Below are 21,181 nucleotides of genomic sequence, written 5' to 3'. Positions count from 1 at the left end.
ATATTGCGTGGAGGAGAGTTTGAGTGGCCAAAGGCTCTCCAAGGATCGCAGATGGAGAATTGCAGAGATTAGTTGAGTCTTGGGGTCAGAAAGCCAAAAATAAATAAATAAATGTTGTTTGGGAGGGTTTCAAGAAAAATCCTCCTCGCTCATCCAAAAACAAACTCCTGCATATTCAGTTGTCAGACACGACTGGATCTTCAAAAGGGACCGGATTCTGTGGTCAGATGAAACTAAAAAAAAAAAGCTTTTTGCCAGCAAACAAACTAGATGGGTTTGGTGCAAACAGGGATGAAGAGTACCCCATGCCTACGGTTAAATATACCGCTGGATCTTTAATGTTGTGGGCCTATTTTTTTGCTGGAGGTCCTGGACATCTTGTTCAGATACATGGTATCATAGATTGGCAAATACCAACAGATAAAGAATCTAAACCTGACGGCCTCTGCTAGAAATCTTATAATGGGCCGTGGTTGGATCTTCCATCAGGACAACGGTCCAAAACAAACATCAAAATCAACACAAACATGTGACACTGAGCACAAAAAGAAGCTTCTGCCATGACCATCCCAGTCCCCTGACCTGCTGAGCCCTATAGAAAACGAGTGGGCTGAACTGAAGAGAAGAAGCGCCAACGTGGATCTGGGAATCTGAAGGATCTGGAGAGATTCTGTATGGAAGAATGGTCTCTGATCTCTTGTCAGGTGTTCTCCAAACTCATCAGGCATTATAGGAGAAAACTTAGAGCTGTTATCTTGGCAAAAGGAGGTTGCTAAAAGTATTTAATACAAGGGTGCCAATAATTGTGGCCATCTTGTTTTGGAGAAAAGCGTTTATTTCATAATGTGATTTCCCCCCTATTTTCAATTATTTTACTTCAATGAAAGGTTAGATTTTTTGAAAAAAATGTTGAAAGATCAGGATAAACAATGCAGATTTATTTTTACAGCCATCTTTGATTAGATTTACCAGGGGTGCCAATAATTCTGACCACAACTGTAGCTCTTTCGGCATTATCCTGAACATTGTATTAAGCAATCGTTTCATGTGACATATAAGCTCTCGGGAGCGCGTGTAAACTTCACATGCTTTTGATTTTCCCGGCAAAAAGTCACAAATATGAGAAATGAAGTTGCAATTGCGAGATATAAAGTTGCAAATACGATATAGTAACAAATATGATACAACAAATTAAGTCACAATTGTTAGATCAAAAGTCATTACAAATATGAGAAATAAAGTTGCAAACACAATTAATAGTCACAAACTTGAGAAGTAGAGAGAAATAAAGTTATAATTGTGAGAATTAGTTGCAAATACACAAAAAGAACTCTCAATTGTGGAATATAAAGTTGCTTTTCCCCCGCCAAGCCGAACGGTTCTTCAAATGGCAAGGAACGGTTCCAGTTGTTCCACTAACAATTCACTTGCCAGGGAAATTTAAAACCAAGCTGTCTTCAAATTTCTGTCAGACCCTTTCTGAGTTCTGTCAGCCCCAAATGTTTCCAGGAAGTTAGCACATGGGACAGATCTCCAAGGTAATAACATCGCAGCTCTTAATTATCAGCCAAATTGACATTAATGTCAAACACCTGAGTCATCTCTCTTGTCCGTATCCGTCAACACACTAAATGAAAATTAAAGCCCCTGCGTGGCGCGCCATCCAGTTGAGTGGGCTTACCCGAGGTCCTGTGCCCAGTCGGTGGTTCAGAGTGTTTTGCACAGACCCCATGGGATCCAGCCTTCTGTTGGCCTTCACTGACCCAGATCTGCCCTGAGAAAGATTAAACTCAAGGGTCCTTCTGTTCCCTAAAGCCTACGCTCCACAGACAGGGTATGCAAATCCAAGCCAGTTCAACTGGAGCTGCAGAGAGAAAAGATGTGCAATTGGTCAAGAATTGCAGAGATTACACCAAAACAGTTGACTGCGTTTTCAAGAACCTCTCACGGGCTGATGGATCAGTTTATCTCACAGGCACAAACATTGCTCACTTGCCACATAAATGAGTCTTCGTACCTCGCTAACAGCCTGGCAGCTGTGCGACTCTAAACACGCTTTTCTCGTCTCTAAAGAGCATTCAACCGATTTAACCTGGTGTTTGTCGTAAAACATCTTGACATTGATTTCAAAGCCAAATGCCAAAGCCACTGTTTTACTAGCTTGTTTGAACATTGTCCTCTTGGTTTTAATGTGGCAATTGCATGTGCTTTGCATACATTAAATGAACAATGAGGTTGAAGGCATCCATCTCTGGGTTCTGTAATTAACATGGAAATGGGAGAATGGTATTTTGACTGCTCTTCGCTCCCCTCTGGCCCTCCTGGGCGTGTCTCCGCTGACACAAAGCTAATGAATGAGCTGGTGATTTATGGGTAGTGGGCTTCCACTTAAGGAAGAGTGCGTGTCTTGACTACTTGGTTTGAATTCTAAGGAGACCTTCAAAGGTGAAAGCTCAGATGATCTCTGTACCCTCAACATCTCGCAATAACTTGCACCCTCCATGTGATCCACCATAATCATGAGAAGAACCTTTGACTGGATTTTGCACAAAACTTTAATCCTACACTGTCAGAAATAGGGGTACAGTAGGAGTCCATTTCTGTCCCCAAGGTACAATCTGCACTAACGTACCCCATAGGGCTTATTACTGGACCTACATATATGTACCTTTTTAAGGGTCAAAAAGCATTAAAAGGTACATATACCGTTTCTTTTAAAGGTTAAGGTACAATGTTGTACCCTTGAGGGTACAGCCCCAGTGACAAGCCATTGTACTACCCCTAAAGGTACAATTATGTACTTTATTTTCTGAGAGTGTATTGTTTATGAAGTTTAAAAACTTTAATAGCACAGATGAGTTTTACCAAGTGACATGTTCTTAGATCAACAGCCTTGTTGAGATGAGAGATGTTTAGATATCTGTATGGAATCTTCCAGTGATCATACAGACCTTGATTAGTGGGTTTAGGTTTGTTAAGGTTGGAGCTAATCTCTTCAGGAAGGTGGCCACCCCTGGGTTAGGTTTCTTTTTTTCTTCTTCTTCTTCTTTTTTTAACACGAACATTCCAGAATTACAGTTGGAAACTTATTCAGTTCTGTGGGTTAAAAAAAATATTGACATTCGGTTCCATTAACAGTTCTTGCATGTGAATTTTTCTGCACAGAGATGCCGCAAAACCGCTAATAAATATACAGTGCGATAATCAGAGAAAAAAAAAGGAAACAGCACAATCAATCAGCCGGTTTAGAGGACCAAAAACAAAGCGAACGATTGAATCAAATGAGACAATTCTTTTTAGTGAATCCTTAAGTAATCACGACCTTATTCACAGCAGAGCCATCTGTGACTTTTAACGTAAATGAAAGCGAGGCTGTGAGGGATAGATAGGCTTCATCTCTTCAGTGGGTTGTACTGTTATTTAATGTGTTTTTTTTTGTGGGTTGTTCTGCTGACTAAACACTGCAAAAATGTCTTTCCAAGACATTCAAGTTGACAAAAACCCCCAGACAATATGAGTTGTGGAATATTATAAGTGATCTAAGAGCTTTATACAGCTTTTTGCAGCGTATGCCACTGAAAACACATCAAGTCTATCTCTCACAGCCTTGCTTTCATACCAGTCATGATGTTGCTCTGAATAAGGTCTACACTGACTGGTTGTTGTTCAGATCACAACGTTATTACAGTACAAATGAAAAACTTAGTTGTAAACTAGTTGTGTACTCAAAGTTTACTACTGTTACACTTACTTAAAAGTATATTTTATACTCTAAAAAGTGGGCCTATTTAGTCCCAAGTAGTATTGAAACAGTACACTTACAAGTAGCTATTCTAGTACATTGATATTATTATATAGGCATACTTACTAAATAAAGTATACTTAAAATGTACTTGAACTTAAGTATACTTAATAAAATGAACTTGGCTATAGGCTGCTTATTTTTCGTAAGGGGACTTCTGTGTGCATATGTGATGATAACTTAAACACACATTATGCATTTTGTGAGCACGTCTGCTGACGAAAGGTGACGTAGTTACATTGTACTTACTCAAATAAGAGTAACTACATGTACTATAGAGTTATGGTTAGGGTTTGTTTAAGGGTTAGTTACTTGTAATTATGTATTGTTTAATACTGTGTATTATTATAGGTTGCACTTCATTTTAAGGTGACGTAGTTACATTGTACTTACTCAAATAAGAGTAACTACATGTACTAAAGAGTTATGGTTAGGGTTTGTTTAAGGGTTAGTTACTTGTAATTATGTATTACATGTTGTTGTTTATTTATATTCTCCTTTTTACTCATGGTCTACAAATGCACACTGCCTTCCTTTTCATCTAAATACTTATTTGCCGTTTTTCTTTCTGATTTTCTCGTCAGCTGGGAGTGACTCACGTTCTTTGTTTCATTCTTTACCCTCTACTTGTTTTATCTAACTCACTGTCTCTTTCTCCACACTTTTCTTCATTCCTCTTCCCCGTCTCCTCAGCATCCAGTGTTGCCCGGGAAGAGGTAATTTCACGCCCCTCAGTGGCTGTTCAGCCAGGTGGAAGTAGCTGCTATGTGCCTGCCGTAACCTTAGGAACCAAAGATTTTAACGGTCTCAGCTGTTAACGTTCACAGACCAGCTTTGTCTTTGTTGCTGTAAACTTTCGGCTTAAAGGCAGTTTTAACCAGGACTGTTCGTCGCCTTTCAATTACATCATACCCGCGTTACCCTCGATTTCTGGTTTTATTTAGTAGAAACCATGGAAACACCAAAGACGCTGTAATATATTATGTTATTAGACAGGTGAGCAACTGTTTGGATACATTTATCGACAGAAAACGAATCATTGTTATACAGCTTTTTTAAAGACAGGTAGTCTTCTTGTTTAAATCTCGTTTTCTTGATTTTCCGCGAGTACCATGCCTAATATCAATCTAGCTCACTGCAGTGTGCAACAAGTGTCTCATACAGTAGCCACCGAGCGAACGCACAGTAGCATTATAACAACTTTCAACACACTCAAATGGATCTAATATGATAAAACAGCGCTGCGTTACCCCACATACACACGACCAGAAGAAGCGGAAGCGGTCTGCAGCATAATGAAAGCCTCCCGAGTTCCGTCGTATTCTCCACCGGCTGTAGAGGTGAAGACAACAACTCCCATGATTCCGCGAAATCAAGGCCTTTGTTTTTGAATAAACGACCTCTAGTGGCGAAAAATTACATAGTGTGCCTTTAATTTCTAAATAAAATTATTTTCAACATAACTTTCAAAAACATCGATTTCAAGACAAACACATAGCTTAGAATGTATTTTATTTTATTTATACAAAACAACAAGGACTACCAAAAAGTTAGTCAAAGGAACATAATTTTGGTTTTTGAATGAAATACATTTCCTCACGATCTCCAAAACACTCCTTAAAAAAGACAAATACAATCGTTCACAACAGTCGTCAAATGACACTCTCTTGGCTTTGAAAAGAAAGGGGGAAAGGGACCACATTCTCTTGCGACCGCAACGATGGGGATTCACAGACGGAGACGAGACGGACAGACAGAAGCGTCCTCGGCCTGGTTAAGGTCATCAGACTTGCTGTCTAGCTCGCTGGTCAAACAACACGTATTGTGCTTTCTATTTTTATTTTTTTGTTGTTGTTCTCCAACACAACGAGAGTGCAATATTATAATGCTTTGAAATGCTGCTGTATACATTTCTACATGGTTGGCACATTCAGACATTAACTTATCTATAATATCGGAGCTTTTAACATGATTTAATTTCTTCTTTCATGTATAAATACAATATACTCTTTTTTCCAGGCATCTGGACCCCATGTAAAAAGCTTCAACGGATGATTATTTACAGTGACAGCGTGATGAAAAATGCCCCTGTGAAGGTCATAAATAACAATAATAACAATAATTAATAACATAATCAAAAGTCCCAGATTCACGTTCTGAAATCTGTACACTCATCCACTTTTCTTCGGTTCTTCTCTTCGGTTTCCGAACGAAAAACGGAGGGATGGCCAAGTCAAACTTCATGTGTCTCACAGCCTTCCCTTATCTCATCTCCTGAAAGAGTAGACAAAAAGAAAGTTTGAGTGACAAAGCAAAAGATAAACAAGCTTTTAAAATGACAGAATAACGTTTGATGCAAATACAGTCATTTGAAAATCTTAAAAAACAGTTGAGACCAGATTCTAAGATGGTTTTAGATTAACAATACTGGTTATTATAGCAACTTCACCATTGTAAGATGCTAAACCTTCATGAAAGTGGCTAAAATATAGACAAGTGGTAACCAATGGTTTAACTGGTCATTTAAACTGGTCAACCAGCTTAGCTGGTCTGTTCAGCAAATAATTGTGGCCTTTCAGGACAAAAGAAAGTCTTTTTGGTTTGGTATGTCTATAGATGACTTAATGCAGCAGGGATTGTCCATCATGGGACGTGACAAGATCTGAGGACACAGAATAAAGGCAGACCCCTTCTCCGTCAAGCATCTATTCACGCTCTCTGTCCGACTGGAAAGATAACGCTAACCACCGTGACTGGACGGGGTAACCCGAAACTCCCTCCCCAGGGAACGTATAGCCCTCTTTTATGTGGCCTGTCCTTTATGTTCCAGAGGGGGTAACCTGAGAAGAGGGCGCACATCTGAGGAGACTCTTTAGTCCATATGGATTATGTGGACGTATTTTTATGTGGATTACTCATATGGAGTGTGTAACCCAGTGCCCATCACAGAGCTATTCATGTCTATATGGAAACAATGTAAAAAGACAAAAAGTGTTATGGCCACTTTGGCCCATGCAACTAGTTCTTCCTAATTTGATTTCTCAAATAAATGGTGAGAAACGTATCGTGGTAAAATACTGTGGTATATGAGTATATGAGTAAAGTATTGTGGTATTTCTGGACACACTATTTTTTGGACATTACTCAGTTACACGACATGCAGCCACCGTAATAACAATAACTATTATTATTAATTACAAGCAATATTTTCACCAAATAATGCAAGAATTATTATTATTTATAACAATCATGTGGACTGTTCACAGGTTATTTTTTACAGGTATATTTGATATTTTACAGCTTTGAACGGGTTTCATCCAGTTAGATTTTAGAGCTGGAACTCTTTAGTGAATAAAAAGCATTTAGTAAGAATATGACAAGAGTCTCTTGTCTAAGAGTCTCTTTTTTTTGTATTTGAGATTGAGAACTGTAAAACTTACAGACGGATCAGCCTGTTGCAGAATCTCTTCTGTCATCTGTTCCCTGAGCAGTGGGGAATGTACTTCAGAGGAAGTGTCTGATTGCTGGCTAAAAGTACTGTGTCTCCTCTGCTCTACACAACACTCACATTAAGTGCCCAACAGCCAGATGGACTCAGCCAGTCTAGACTCATCCACACTTAGTCAATTCTGTCTCACCAATGAATGAGTGTTAAGAAAAGATAAACTAATGCACATGTTTGGTTTGCCTGTGTTTGACTAAGCTCAGCTAATGTTTAAGATTTGAGATTAGGGTTAGGATTTGGGAGGACGAGGATTAAATCTTGAGAGCATATACTTTAAAAAACACAATCAGTATTACTGTACATATATCTAAACATTCTTAAACAAGATGGATTTACTTCAGCAAAACTGTGTAACAATTGTTTTAAGCATAAAAAAGAAATGTTTATGTGTTAAGACAAATACTAAATTAACTCAATAAATACATTTAAATATATTCTCTGAAACAAGTCTTAATATATAGTCTCAAAATATACTATTTTCATAAATCATAAGTGTTTTTTATTAATGAAGTACAGTAAATTGTAAATATTAATATTGTTTTAAGGATTATTCAACATTTTTACTAGATAAAAGACAAAAATATTGATCAAGAAAATGATTTTCTGTAGTGTGAGAAATGTTAATAGGTCTTACATCATTTCTCTTCCTGCCCGTTCCGTGCCCTCGTGATCCTGTAGACCCCCGTGATGATGAACTTCCTGTTGTGGAGCAATTGCTGGATATCTGACCGCGAGACAGGAAGTTGGGCTTGTTGTAAGGAATTAAATCATCCTCTGCTGAGAGGCACATAAACAAAACCATGTTAGGGGTATAAAAAAAAAAATACTGAATAAGTGTATGGGCCCTATCTTGCAACCAGCGCAATTGACATTGTACACTGACGCAAGTATCATTCCTATTTTGCTCCAGACACACAGCGGACTTTTCCCTCCACAGACGCACGTTGGTAAATTAGGGAATGAACTTGCGCTCCTGGGGGCGGTTCAGCGAAAAGAGGAGGCGTGTTCCGGCGCAAACGTTCCCTGGTGCTATTTTGCAGTTTCAGAAAACTATACCAGGAAAAACCTAGTCTAAAGTCAGTGGCACATTATTTAGATGCTATTTTAAGGGCGCATGCTTGGCCATAATGTAGTGTGTGCACAACGCACATACACTTTGCTTCTCTCATCTACACAGACGCAGGCAGCATTTCCCATTTTTGCAAACCATACATAATTACAAGGAAAAATATTACCACACAAGGGAAATCATTGTGGTGTCCATGAAGATGTAAAAAAATAGGCATACATCTAGCTTACACATTTACCCAAATTATTCAGGCTAATTGTAGTAATGACGGATCAAACCTGTTTGACCAATAGTGGCAAGACATTCCGCCATGGAACAAGTGCGCCTGCTTTTAAAGGGAATGTGAGATGACGCTCTGATTGGTTTATTGCACATTAAGCCCAAACCACACCTATGAGTAATGTAGCTACTTCAGACCAACCCATTTTAGATTTGCATCGGGCGAAAGAGTCATTTATCCCGCCGGTATAATAGCAACAGCATCCGAGATCCGCCCACAATGTTCGCATTTGATACTTGCGATTCAGATTGTTAAAATAGGGCCCTATATATATATATATTAGGGGTGTAACGGTTCACAAAATTCATGGTTCGGTTCGATACGACACAGTGGTGTCACGGTTCGGTACGTTTTCGATACAGCAAAAAGAAAGAAATACCAGAGAAATTTCCTTGATTCAAAAAAATAAATAATTGTATTTATAATTTTAATAAGTGTGAGTTTTCCTACATCTTGAAACTTGTAGTTTTATAAATGGGGGTAATCTTTGAAGGATGAAAAAATAATGTTTAGGTCATCACATTACAAATAACATTTAAATATGATAATATTTGAGTTTTGAAGTGCTGGAAAAAGATGTGTGACGTACTTGAAAGCATTTTACTATTCCTGCCAAACTTCCACAGTTACAGTTAGTGTTACTACATTAAATCCATGGTGAATGTTGCTGATCTGTGGACTTAAAGCCTATAACTAGTTAATTCATGGCACAATGTTTCTCCTGGGTTCCATGCCAGCGCTGTTTGATCTAATAGAGATCTATGGTTAATAACAGAGAAATGTGAATGCTTCTCACTAGATCTCGCAGCGATGTTATTACTTCTGTGGCGAATTCAAATGCATTCTTTACTGTATCTCTTAGCTGTGTAGGAACAGTGTCGCTTGATCAAGATCGGCTCGTGCTGCACTGACATTGGTACAAACTGATAAACGGTCCGTGAAGCACAAAATAATGAGTAGCAGTTTCGTTCCGCTTTCATTATGTTTGCCATTTGATGTTGGGTAACGTTGCGGTGGTCGCGTCACGGCAACTGCTAACAAAATTTTTGAACGGTTCAATACGAATACATGTATCGTTACACCCCTAATATATATATATATATATATATATATATATACACACACACACACACACATAAGTGTGTGTTTTTGTGTGTGTGTGTGTATATATGTGTATGTGTATAAAAAAAGGAATAACAGCATTTAAGACTGTCAGGTGTTCTCTAACCATCTATCCGTCTATGAGAAGAGTTTTTCCGATTGGGTGTGCTCTGTTCTCTCCTCTCCATGGAGGAATGGGAGCTGCCCACTCTCTCGAGGGACGTCTGCCCACATTCGAATCCCCCTAGTTGAGCACAGTGGATCTCATCCTCAGGGGGAGGTTCTGGTGGAGGGGGTAGATCTGCAGAGATGTGACCAGCATGTTAACTATGCTGGAATAGGATAAATGATTAACTAACTTCACTCTGGAAAAGGCCTGGTCAGTAACTCACCGCCTTGCAGTATATCTCTTCGGTATTGACCGCTCTTGGATGTTTTCTTCTTCACCTTGGACTTCTGCCCAGGAGGCGTGTGGTCTGCAGAGGGCCTCGCTCGACCTGCAAGGGGGGATGTGACATTACAATGATGCAACAATAACAATTGTAGCTTTAGGTAGAAAATCTACCCAAGGAGATCTGTAAAGTGTGTGTAATTTTATATTGCTGGGAGCATGGAAGTGTTATTTTATTTCTGTTAAAACTTGTTTATATGGAAAACTGAAACACACCAGGTGTGGTGTTGCTGATGTTCTCTACGCTTTGGGCAGCTCCTTGGCTCAGGTCCCGTTTATGAACTGAGCGGTGTGGCACAGTGTTGTCAGGACACTCCTGATTGGCCGACAGGTTTGGGTTGGACTGGGTTAGAGGAGGACTTGGTGCTCGCGGCACAGGCACTGGTCCGCACGGCAACCGACTGTCAGTTAGAACAAAGTTTGACAAGATGAAATACGATCAGAAAATTAGAAAATGACATCATATCTAACTAAAATGCACCCCACTCAATGCATCTCTGTTTTAACTCAAAACAGCATTTTCAGGGCCAACGAGGCACATGGAGAGTATTATAGGCACTCATATTAAATGAAAACATAGTAGGCCAAGATCAGCACTTTGTAAAAGTAAATAATCTTTCTAAACTTGGTAGAACTGCAGTCTAGAAGGTAGCTTAATGAGATTCTCAATATTTGCTCTGTGCCGTGATAATCTACAAATACGGACCCTGCAGAGGAATAAATTATTCTTAAAACATATTCTCTCCTGCAGGAACAAACAACAGCACTGTTAAAATTCACCTAAGAGAGTGAAAACAAATAAACTATTCTATTAATGCAGAGAACTAAAATGCCGGAGAGCAGTTTCCTAAAGGATTGCTGATATTAACTGTCATAAAGTAAACATTGCCAAACGTCATTTACGCATCATCTCATCAAATTTATATTTTGAAATACACTAAATAAAGTTTTAGAAAAGCAAATCGTGTTGACCTCAAACTCTTCAAACTTAGAACTCAAACTCTCCATTAACTTTTTATGCTATTTATGTGGAAAATAAAAGTGGAATAAACTGAAATGCTGACCTATCAAAAAACCATGCACAAAATTTTTTGAAAAATCATTTGAAAGTTTATGTGGGTGTCTCACCGTGCTATCTGTGTCTGTTCGAGCTGGTGTAAGCGTGGTATATCGTGGCAGTGGCCATCGTCTCTGGGAGATGGAGTTAAGGTGGCGGTGGATTGGTGGCTGTAGGACGTGGTCGGGGAAGGAGCCTCTCCTCTAAGGGGAGGAGCAGGACCGTCCTCCATTGTGCCGTCCATGAGGTAGGTCCTCTCTGGGAGAGGAGGACACCACTCTTCCTCATCTGACCTGTGTGAGGAGAAAAGCCTCGATATTATTTTGAGGTCCATAAATAAAGTACAGCCCTGAAATATGACTAAAAAGCCAACTATACTAATACTATAATACTATAATAATAGAAATATTGAAAACTCATGCAAGGACAATGTTTTAAAATATTCTAAAATAAGTAATAAGAAATCCTAATTTACTCCCACTAGCCATCGAATAGCAGCAACTCATGTTTTGCTGGGCTATGATGTACCTGAACTTGGAAAAGACTCAAACTTGAGTTGATTGATGTCAGAGCACATGATCTACCCAACACATCATCGAACTATTACATCAACTTTTCTTATCACTCACTTGCCCTTCTCACTTGGAGTGGGAGAATAAGTGATTTTTTTTCTGCTTTATAACTAAATTCCCTCATTTTTATCAGACGGTTAAGTAACTCCAGTGCCTCTGTGCTAAATCAATCACGGCACACTCATTATGATTGCCTGCTGCAGTAATCATCGGGTCAATGCAACCGGTGGCATATCGATTCCTGCTGCCGTTCTGTCAAATGAGACAGCCTGGCCTCCAGATAACAATATGCGTGATCTTTCAGCTCTCATGGGACCAATCCATGCAAGAGCAATGGAAAATAAGTTTAATGCAGTGGCATTTTGAGTGACACTGACTCAATGTTTTGCCTCGGGCACTTTGAGGGCAAAACGCTGAGCTGAATGACACCTACACACTTTTTGGCGTGGCTGCTTGAATTTTTTGTTGAGTTCTTGAGCCTCGCTGAGCTGAAGGGGGAATTATTAAGATTATAGTCATAATTCAGTAACAGAGCCGATGTTCTCGCCTTTGGGCTGGTACAAAGGTTAACCTTGTGATTCAATAGTTCATCACACATTTGAGGGTTAGTTATGAAAATCCAGTCTGGCTGTGAGTGTTGGATTGCGCTCTTGTGCCCTGATTAACGTGTAATGCTCGAAGGAAGAAACTTGAGAAGGGTTGTACCTGTCACTGGCTAATGCGGCTAATGCGGTTACTGCGGGAGGCTATGTCAAGGTTATCGGATTCACCGATCTCACTGGGCTTGTTAACCGCTGCGGCTAATGTGACTCGCCCTCGTTAGTGCCCCTCACGGGCATCCATTGGGTTCAAGTGGCGGCAGAAAGCAATAAGAGCGCCTTTACCCGTCAGCGCCTGCGGCCGGGGCACACTGCGGCTACTGCTGACCGCGAGCTTTACTAACAAGGAACTAATGTGATACAGACTAGGAAAAGAAAACATAATTCAGTCAGGCCATCATGAGGAAACAGGCCAGACTCAAGGGTAGCATATCGCTAACTTTGTTAGCCTCCATATACAGCCTTGTCAACAGCAATCAAACTGATCCGGCCCTGTGAATTTTGAGACTGTTCCTGGAACAATCAGCAAAACTTTGTCCAGAAAGCTAAATGAGCCCATGTCTCAGCTAGCCAACATGCTGCAAATTGGTAAAAGATGTCGACACACAGACATGGAAATGAAGTTAAAAAATAAAATGAATTGCTGAAAGCGTGTGTAAGAACTTGGGGTGAGACTTGAGACTTGTTTTGTCTGCCAAAGTCCTGATGGAACACTCTCTGGGCAGCTATTTTCTACTAGTTTAGCTCCTACCTAAATGAATAAAGACTGTAAGTTTTTGTCAAGATAGTTTAAATAACATGTCAAATCACCAATCGTATAATGTCAAAATAACACTTTTATAATGCTAAAAACTGTATTTTTCAGGCAGGTCCAGCTGTCACAGAACTGAAATGAATCTGAAGCCTTCCAGTGAACTTTACCCCATGTCCTGGATTAGTTCGTTATCGTCTTCCTCCTCACACTCATCCAGATCTCCAGAGAGGGGAGGAGGTGGCAATGCATCCATCCAGTTGAGAGATGGTGTTTTTACCGGCTTCCCCATCAACTTCTGCTTTGGTTGTTTTACTGTAGAAAAACAAGTGATTTGTGAAGAACATAAAAAGCACAATTCAGACTTAATTTAGCAGTGTTGCTATTGTTAACTAAAACTAAAATTATTAAAAAATTGTTGAACTGAACTGAAATAAAATAAAATGTAAATACTAGATGGAAAAACTTAGAAAAGTTCCTTGCCAAGGAAACTTAGTTGAAGTACTAAAATTACTAGAACTAAAACTGAAGATAAATTAAAGCTAAACAGAAATATATATATAAAAAAAAGAATAAAAATGACAAAAGTACATACAATTACTAAAACCAAAATTAAAATGAAAACTGAAATTTTACAAATAAAAGCCAATTCTCAATATAAATAAATTCTATAATAATATATCAATAATAATAATAAAATAAAACTCTTATTCAGCCATGCAAAGCATTCATACTAGCACTGAAGGGAACAGATAAGACTTATGAGATACCGTTATCAGTCTTGGAGCGGTCTGGCTGGGCATATTGAGCATTGGAGGTTCCAGGCTGAGCCATCCAATGGCTGCCATCTTGTTCAGGGCTGCAGGGCGCCTGGTTGGTGAAAGGCATGATGGGAGTGCTGGCGTAGGGCGTGGTGTGTTGAGAGTACGGAGCGGAGAAACTGCGCAGGTCCTCGCTGGTGGGGTCAATGGTGCTGTAGATGGGGCCTTCGTTGGAGTCTGCACTGTACTTCTCATTTTGGTTGAGGTAATTAGAGATTCCCGCCTCTGAGGACACGATGGTAAATTAATTAGGGTTTAATTAATAAGAGACTGTACTGTGGAAACTTAGTGTTAAATTAATTTAACAGTACAGCCGGTGGTGTTGTTCTATAACAGCGAGTCTTACCATTATAGTATCTCTCCGGGGTGTCATGTTTAGACGTACAGCAGTTCACAGAGTCTTTCCCGTTGTGAACAAGATTAGTAGTTGGCCAAGAATCAGCCAGCCACGGGTAATTTCCCATGTTAGTACCCAGCATACCAGGCCTGCATAACCAGACATATCAAAAAATATCATTAAGTATAGAATCTAAAATGTCTTTACACTGAATTGATGCTTAAGAGGCTAAAAGTCCCATTTACCTTCCGTTAAGTCCAGAACTTTCCCCATGTGGAAAACCAACTGTAAAAAATATAACAGAACGTAACCACAGGCAGAAATTAAGACATTAAGACATGAATGTCAGTGTTGTGATTGTTTACTAAAACTAAGGTACATTAATTGAAATAAAGCTAAAATGAAATAAAATATAAATATAAATATTCGATAAAAAAAAACGTAAAAGACAATTAAAATGTTGCCTTGGAAACTTACTGTTACTAACTTACTACTAAAACTGAAATAAAAATACATTTAAGGTAAATAGAAATATAAAATAATAAAAATGGCAAAAACACAAAATTACTTCTTAAAAGGCTAAAATTCTAAATATGAATAAATAATATAATAGTATATAAATAGTACTAAAATAACTCTGCTAAATGTTTCTTTAGGTGTGATATGTGCACGCTGCGCATACCTGCAGGTGTGTATGCAAATGATGCCGTGTAATGGCTGAGCTCTTTCCTCTTCTTCCGTCTGCAATAGATCCACACGCTGAATCCCATAAGGATTACCCAGCATGCTCCGCCAATGCCTGCGATGAAGGCAGGCTGCTTCACTACGTCTGTGATCTGCTCAGCCAGACTTACATTCTCGTCAGATTCGCTGCCTCCACCTGTGACTGTGGGCTGCTCTGCGGGCAATTCTGAAAAGGAGGGGAAGAGAGAAAGAGAGAGCAAAGACAGATCAAAGTGTTATTCAGTCAGAATGTCTTAATAGGACTCAGCTTATTTGAAAGAATTAAGCAATTTATTCTCAGAACGGGGCTTTAAAAAGCAATCAAAGAGAATAAAAAAAAATAAAAAAAAAATTGTACTTCTACTCCACAAGCATTTCACAATTTAATTCTTTCAGTTTAATAGTCAGGGCTGTGTTTTCAGTGAACACTCACTGATAAGCACAGATACAGGCTGGCTGTGAGCACCCACACCAGCGCTGGTGACTGCCGCCACCTCCACCTGGTACAACACGCCGGGTAGAAGCCCTTTTAATAAAGTGGTCAGCACGTTCCCGTCCACCGTCTGATTGATGTGGTAACGTGTCTGAGAGTCGTTACCCAAACACCAAACCTGAAACGAGATGAGACTAAGAAACTTAAAAATACTTAAGTGTCTTAACACAGGTAGGACTTACATCTGCAATCATATTTCACCCCCCCCCCCCCCCCCCCCCAAAAAAAAAAATATATATATATAATTTTCATTACTGTTATATATATATATATATATATATATATATATATATATATATTTTTTTTTTTTTTTTTTTTTCAGCGTTTTTTTTATTTTATATATATCATGATATTTTGTTGCACTGGCTTTAATTTATGTTGATTATTTAATTTCAATAATATTCTTTTTCATAATAATATATTATATAATACCGTTAACACATCATGCAGCATTTTTGCCTTCACTATGAATAAACAAATTACTTTTTGCAAATTCCATGGATTGGACATTGCCATCTAAATCTCACCTTATACTCTTGGATGACTCCATTTTGCATCTCAGTGGGAGGAGGCTGCCATGATACACTGATGCTGGAGCTGTTGCTGAGCTTGACTGTTGCCACGGTTACAGCACGAGGTGGGGCACTCGGAACTGGAACAGAATTAAATTAAAATTACAATTTGAAAAGTGAGTCTCCTTAATAGTAAATCTACATTATCCCTCTCCATAATTTTATTTGCCAGAATGAAGCGATTCATCTTCATATTATGTACAACAGAATAGAATTGAGTTGGACTAGGCTGAATGAACTCGAATTGAATTGATTAGAAGGAAATTAAATTGAAGTGCATCAAATGGAAACCGAAAGAGCTGCAGATATCTCACCCTCCTCTGGTGTGCGAAACGTCAGCGGGCGGCTGTCCATGCCCTGGAACTCGTTAAAGTAGGGTCGTATTTTAATCTCGTATTCCGTGCCTTTGAGCAGGTTAGCGATGACAGCGCTACGCTCTGTTGCAGCTTTCACTTCCTGCTGGGACCAGGAGCCGCCGACAGGACGATAAAGCAAACGATAACCCTGGATGTACTGAGACTGACGATCGACCTGACAGATGGAGAGAGGGAGAACGAGACAGAGAAATGAGATAAGCTGAGCCGGCAGGTGAATCACAAGGCCGGTGAGGAGCTGATTTGGAGGGCAGATATCAGTGGCACTTACGTTCCAGCTGATCTTCACTCTGGATGCCATCAGCAGCACTGGTTCATGAAGCTGAACAGCCATCTCTCCCAGCTCCCTCTGCACCTGTCGGTGGTCCACACCTTGACCTGTAGGACTCACATCTGCAAAAGACACCATGAGACATCTAACATTAACATCTTTAAATGATGCGAATATATAAATATAGGATATAAAAACAAAAAAATATATAATGCATTTTATTTTGCATTAAAATAAAGTTTACTTTTTGTAATTGATGTATTGTGACATTAATGTAAAAAAATATATAATTCTCGTTAAAGCAATATGTATTCTTTTAATTTTTTTATTAAATATTTATATATTGTAAATTGTCAAATATTTATACAACTTATTTATTTAGTTTTCTCTCTCTCTCTTCTATACTGATCTCACTATACAGTTGTGTGAGGATGTATGTCTAAGAGTGTGTAGTCATGCCTTCATTTGCTAGTCATGGTAAATGTTTTTATACATGTATGTTTTAATTATAACTGTGAAGCACTTTATAAATAAATAAAAGTTGAATTTTTTTTGCTGTACTTTTAAGTGTTGATTTTAATTAAATAAAAAAATAGATCGAATATTTTCCTTCTGATTTTGGTGATATGTATTTTTGTCTGTGACATGTGTTGATGTTTTCATGATTAGGTGCAATCCACATTAAATTAAATAGATTTTTATACATTATGTTTTTTTTTTTTATATCACAATTCCTGTAATTAGTTTCACTATTTAAATAACAGTTATACAACATATAATTTGTATTACACATTTAAGATCTCTATGAAAAAGGTCATAAAATTGATTGGTCCCCAGTGTACAGACCTTGTGTGCGTACGGGCTCTGAGATGGGGCTGGGGTCACTCAGGCCATACGCGTTGACTGCCCGCACAATGAATAGGTAAACAGTGTTCGGAGACAGTCCAGTAACCGTGTGCTTCTCCAGTTTCACCAAATCTGCAACCGTCTGCCACGTGCTACCCGCTGATTGGCTGAAAAATTTGACAGAAAGATAGATTTCATTACTAAATAAAATTATTGATCATATTTATATAAAAAATTTATTCCATGTGTTTATTTCTGCTTTGCAATAACCAAACCCAGCAGATTCCTACAGCTGAGTCTGAATAAAACATCAACACACCAATGTTTTGTCCCACATTTGTCCCGAAGCTTTTGCACGACATTAGAGAGGGGCGGATTAAACAGGAAAGTCAATGTCATAGATGTTTATCTGCACTCCTTTGATTGTCATTACATGTGTCTGTTTAATGACCCGGCTCTGCTGTGATGCTATTCTTGCAGCCTTTGGCTTGACAGTGCATGGTGTGATCTCTGCGGTGATAGATTTATTTATGGCACAGACTAGGCTTGTCAATGCACTGCATGCAATAAATAAATAACATCTTGGATCCTGAGCAGTGATTTGATTAAATATGAAGCGCAAACATTGTTGATTCTGCACAGGGGTAAGATTTAGCTTCAGTTTAAGGAGCCACAGACAATTATTAACATCCAGATCACGCCTAAACGTACAGGAATACAAATTTGGCTTAATGAGAACCAAGAGAGCTACTTAGATGTGGCGTACAGGTGGGCAAGATTCATAACAACATACTTCCCCTCTAATAAACAATGAATGCTAAGCACAGACATCTGTCTGTGACAGAAGGCTTTGGGATATTTCTCTTCACTTGTCTGTGGTTAACCATCATCCTTGTTTAGAGCGGTGGTCACGTGCACTGGGTTCAAGGTTTATTTTTCCCCGATGGCGGCTCCTGCCGCAGACACAAAGCCAATAAAAGCCCGACCTGCACAATTAGGCCAAGCCATAAATGCTGGGAACCTCGTAAATATTCCTTCAGCGGCCCACCGATAGGAGCGATAAATCCAAGGTCACTTTGCTATCAGCTGGGATGGAAGAAACCGTGAAAGGCTGAGGCATGGACAAATCCCTTTTCTCCAGCAGGACTGTGATTGGGCTCTTGTATGCACACAAACGACCGCATATATGTGCATAAAATCAAAAAGTGGGCCGCTATGTAAACCTTTTTTCCATGTAGCGAGGTGTCAAAATCCTAAACCCAAAAGCTTAAATCCTCCTCATACGCAATCTCAATTATTTTCCATTCCTCGCTTGTTCTCTGCCACCCCTCCCATTTCCCTTTCCCAACGCTCCTTATTCCACAGCACCTCAGGGAAGGAAATTTTATAGCAAACACCCCATTCAGCCCCACAGCACTCTATAAAGAATCAATTTTAAGGATGTGGGGCCATGCTAACTGTTACCCAGGGGGGCAAGGGAGAGAAGCGAGACCTAGTGTGTGTATATGAAATACAGAAAGAATGAAAATGTGTGTGTGGCACTCTGCATCTCCACTGCTGAATAGCCTGTTTGCTGTCTGCCCTCCCTCTAAGGACTGCAGGACCTTGGTTCTGTAATTAGAGGTAGCCCCATTTTAGTCATCTTACAATAGCTTAAAGAAGTGTCTGTGTGGACTATATCTGAATTCATTAGCATGCCATACTCCGATATCTCAAGCTTACTTTCCACGAATAAACCTCTCATAGACTGAAAAAAAACAAAAACCCATACATATATATATGTATATATATATGCATTGTAACATTTTGTATTACATTTTTTGTCAATTTTGCAAAATAAATACTTTACACTGCAAAAAATGTACATTATATATTCCAACACAATGTCCCTAACTGGTCCACCAAGCCCAATAATTCATAAATTGTGATAATGTCAAAACTATGAGCTCAAAACCACCAAATGACTGAATAGGTCTTGACAAATCCACTTATTACCTGCTCTAAGGAGCAACAGTGTGAGCTTTGCTGGTATTCAGAGGTTAGCCAATCAAAAAAGAGGTAGTTTACATAAAGGCACAGTTTCAAACCTGTCACGTAAATTTAGAATTACTAAATTGGCACAAGAAACCTGGATGTGTAGAATAATTCAATAATTCATGAAAATACATCCCCTTTAAATAAGCCTGAGTTCTCCAGTCTATGTCTGAAATTCAATTGTAGAAAACCAATACAGTTGCTATTAATTTAGATCTCTCTGGCAGTAGGTTGCCGCCTGAGGGGAGTGATTGTAGCGAGCAGGACGTGAGATGTGAGCGCAGGATGTAGCTGACCCTGTATGACTGTGAGGAGCAGTAGAGCGAGGGGGAAGGGGTCAGGGACGGGGCAGCCACGCAGCGGTATTACCCCGTCTGTCACGGCCGACCAGTTACGCTGGACAGTGACACAGAATTAATAAAAAATGAAGAATGGACCCTTGTAGTAGCTTCTGGCAAGAGACAATATTATCTAGTGCAGGGAGGAAAACAAACAGGAAGGGACCAGCATGGGGATGCTTACAGTGTGCGCTCGCTCACTCACCTGAAAGCCTCAATGATGTAAGAGGTGACAGCCGCCCCGCCCTCATGTGCATTCGGTTGCCAGGTCAGGGTCACGCTGTTACGGGTCACGTCAGTTACGACAGGTTTCTGGGGTGGACCAGGCAGCTGGTAGGGCTCTGAAACCGGGGGTGCAGAGAGACCACCACTCTCTGTAAAGATAAGATTAGGATATTAGCATGCCATCTTCATAATCATACTGGTCCGAGTTATCATCCCGTTATCCATGTGACCTATGGTCCTGTTTGCAGAATCTAACAGAAAACACTTGCTGTTTCCATATTTGTCTAGATTTACAGGACATTATAACAGAAATCAATATTGGTGAGGAAAAATCCGATCTCAGGTCAGCACTACTCCATATGCTGACATCTGGTAAAAGGACATATATTTGCTGAGTAAATTTGCAACGGAAGCGGCTTCCTCGGCGGATTATTGCGGTTTGAAGATGATATGATGCAGTTTGTCAAAGATAAGGACACATAAAGGCAGTGATGAAGCACTTGTGTGTGTTTTTTTTACCTTTCACTGCGAGTACGCCACTCCAGCTCGTCTCTCCACTTAAACTGGAGGCAACACAGGTGTAGGCCCCGGAGTCCGTTTCCTAGCAACAACAGGCTCAGGGTCAGCATTTGTATGGATAAAACTCAAGCACAATGCATTGCCTCACTCCGCTTGGAGCAGCGTGGAAATCTTGACAAATGAGCACAAATTCTTCGAAATTGCCTATTATTTCACAATAATACAGGATCAACTGCAATTTTTTTCCTATTACTCTTGAAGTTGCTGACAGGAAGACAATAATGTGCTGTTGTGAAACCTAGTGAGATGTGTATGTTGTCCAATGCAAACACAAAATAATTACTTCTATTATGGGCAAACCATAAACTGTATATTTCACTAAGAAGGAAATCCCACAATGCTCTATGAAGAGTTCGGTGCAAAAAAACCCCCAAATGCATC

The 21,181-nt window shown here is 39.5% G+C and overlaps 1 protein-coding gene across 7 annotated transcripts in view; it reads right to left on the bottom strand.

Moving 5' to 3' along the window:
- Window positions 1-5,297: 5,297 nt before the first annotated feature.
- The window catches only part of robo3 (roundabout, axon guidance receptor, homolog 3), a gene marked incomplete at its 5' end in the record, with an annotated part of 151,677 nt that continues 135,793 nt past the window's right edge, over window positions 5,298-21,181 (bottom strand). For 4 of the 7 annotated variants that reach the window (XM_084399846.1, XM_084399848.1, XM_084399850.1 and 1 more), the window contains 18 exons: window positions 5,298-6,076; window positions 7,942-8,084; window positions 9,885-10,058; window positions 10,150-10,254; window positions 10,425-10,609; window positions 11,337-11,558; window positions 13,358-13,502; window positions 13,958-14,233; window positions 14,355-14,494; window positions 14,591-14,630; window positions 15,028-15,255; window positions 15,502-15,679; window positions 16,089-16,213; window positions 16,448-16,664; window positions 16,779-16,900; window positions 17,625-17,791; window positions 20,202-20,370; window positions 20,741-20,822. In XM_084399846.1, coding sequence (XP_084255972.1) covers window positions 6,065-6,076; window positions 7,942-8,084; window positions 9,885-10,058; window positions 10,150-10,254; window positions 10,425-10,609; window positions 11,337-11,558; window positions 13,358-13,502; window positions 13,958-14,233; window positions 14,355-14,494; window positions 14,591-14,630; window positions 15,028-15,255; window positions 15,502-15,679; window positions 16,089-16,213; window positions 16,448-16,664; window positions 16,779-16,900; window positions 17,625-17,791; window positions 20,202-20,370; window positions 20,741-20,822 — 2,730 coding nt within the window. In that variant the 3' untranslated portion in view covers window positions 5,298-6,064. The remainder of the gene's footprint in view (window positions 6,077-7,941; window positions 8,085-9,884; window positions 10,059-10,149; window positions 10,255-10,424; window positions 10,610-11,336; window positions 11,559-13,357; window positions 13,503-13,957; window positions 14,234-14,354; window positions 14,495-14,590; window positions 14,631-15,027; window positions 15,256-15,501; window positions 15,680-16,088; window positions 16,214-16,447; window positions 16,665-16,778; window positions 16,901-17,624; window positions 17,792-20,201; window positions 20,371-20,740; window positions 20,823-21,181) is intronic. The other 3 variants (XM_084399847.1, XM_084399849.1, XM_084399852.1) reach the window with 1 other exon arrangement.

The sequence above is a fragment of the Rutilus rutilus genome (genome assembly GCF_951802725.1).
Source record: "Rutilus rutilus genome assembly, chromosome: 25".
Taxonomy (NCBI): Eukaryota; Metazoa; Chordata; class Actinopteri; order Cypriniformes; family Leuciscidae; genus Rutilus; species Rutilus rutilus.
This window is presented reverse-complemented; position numbering and strand designations above follow the sequence as displayed.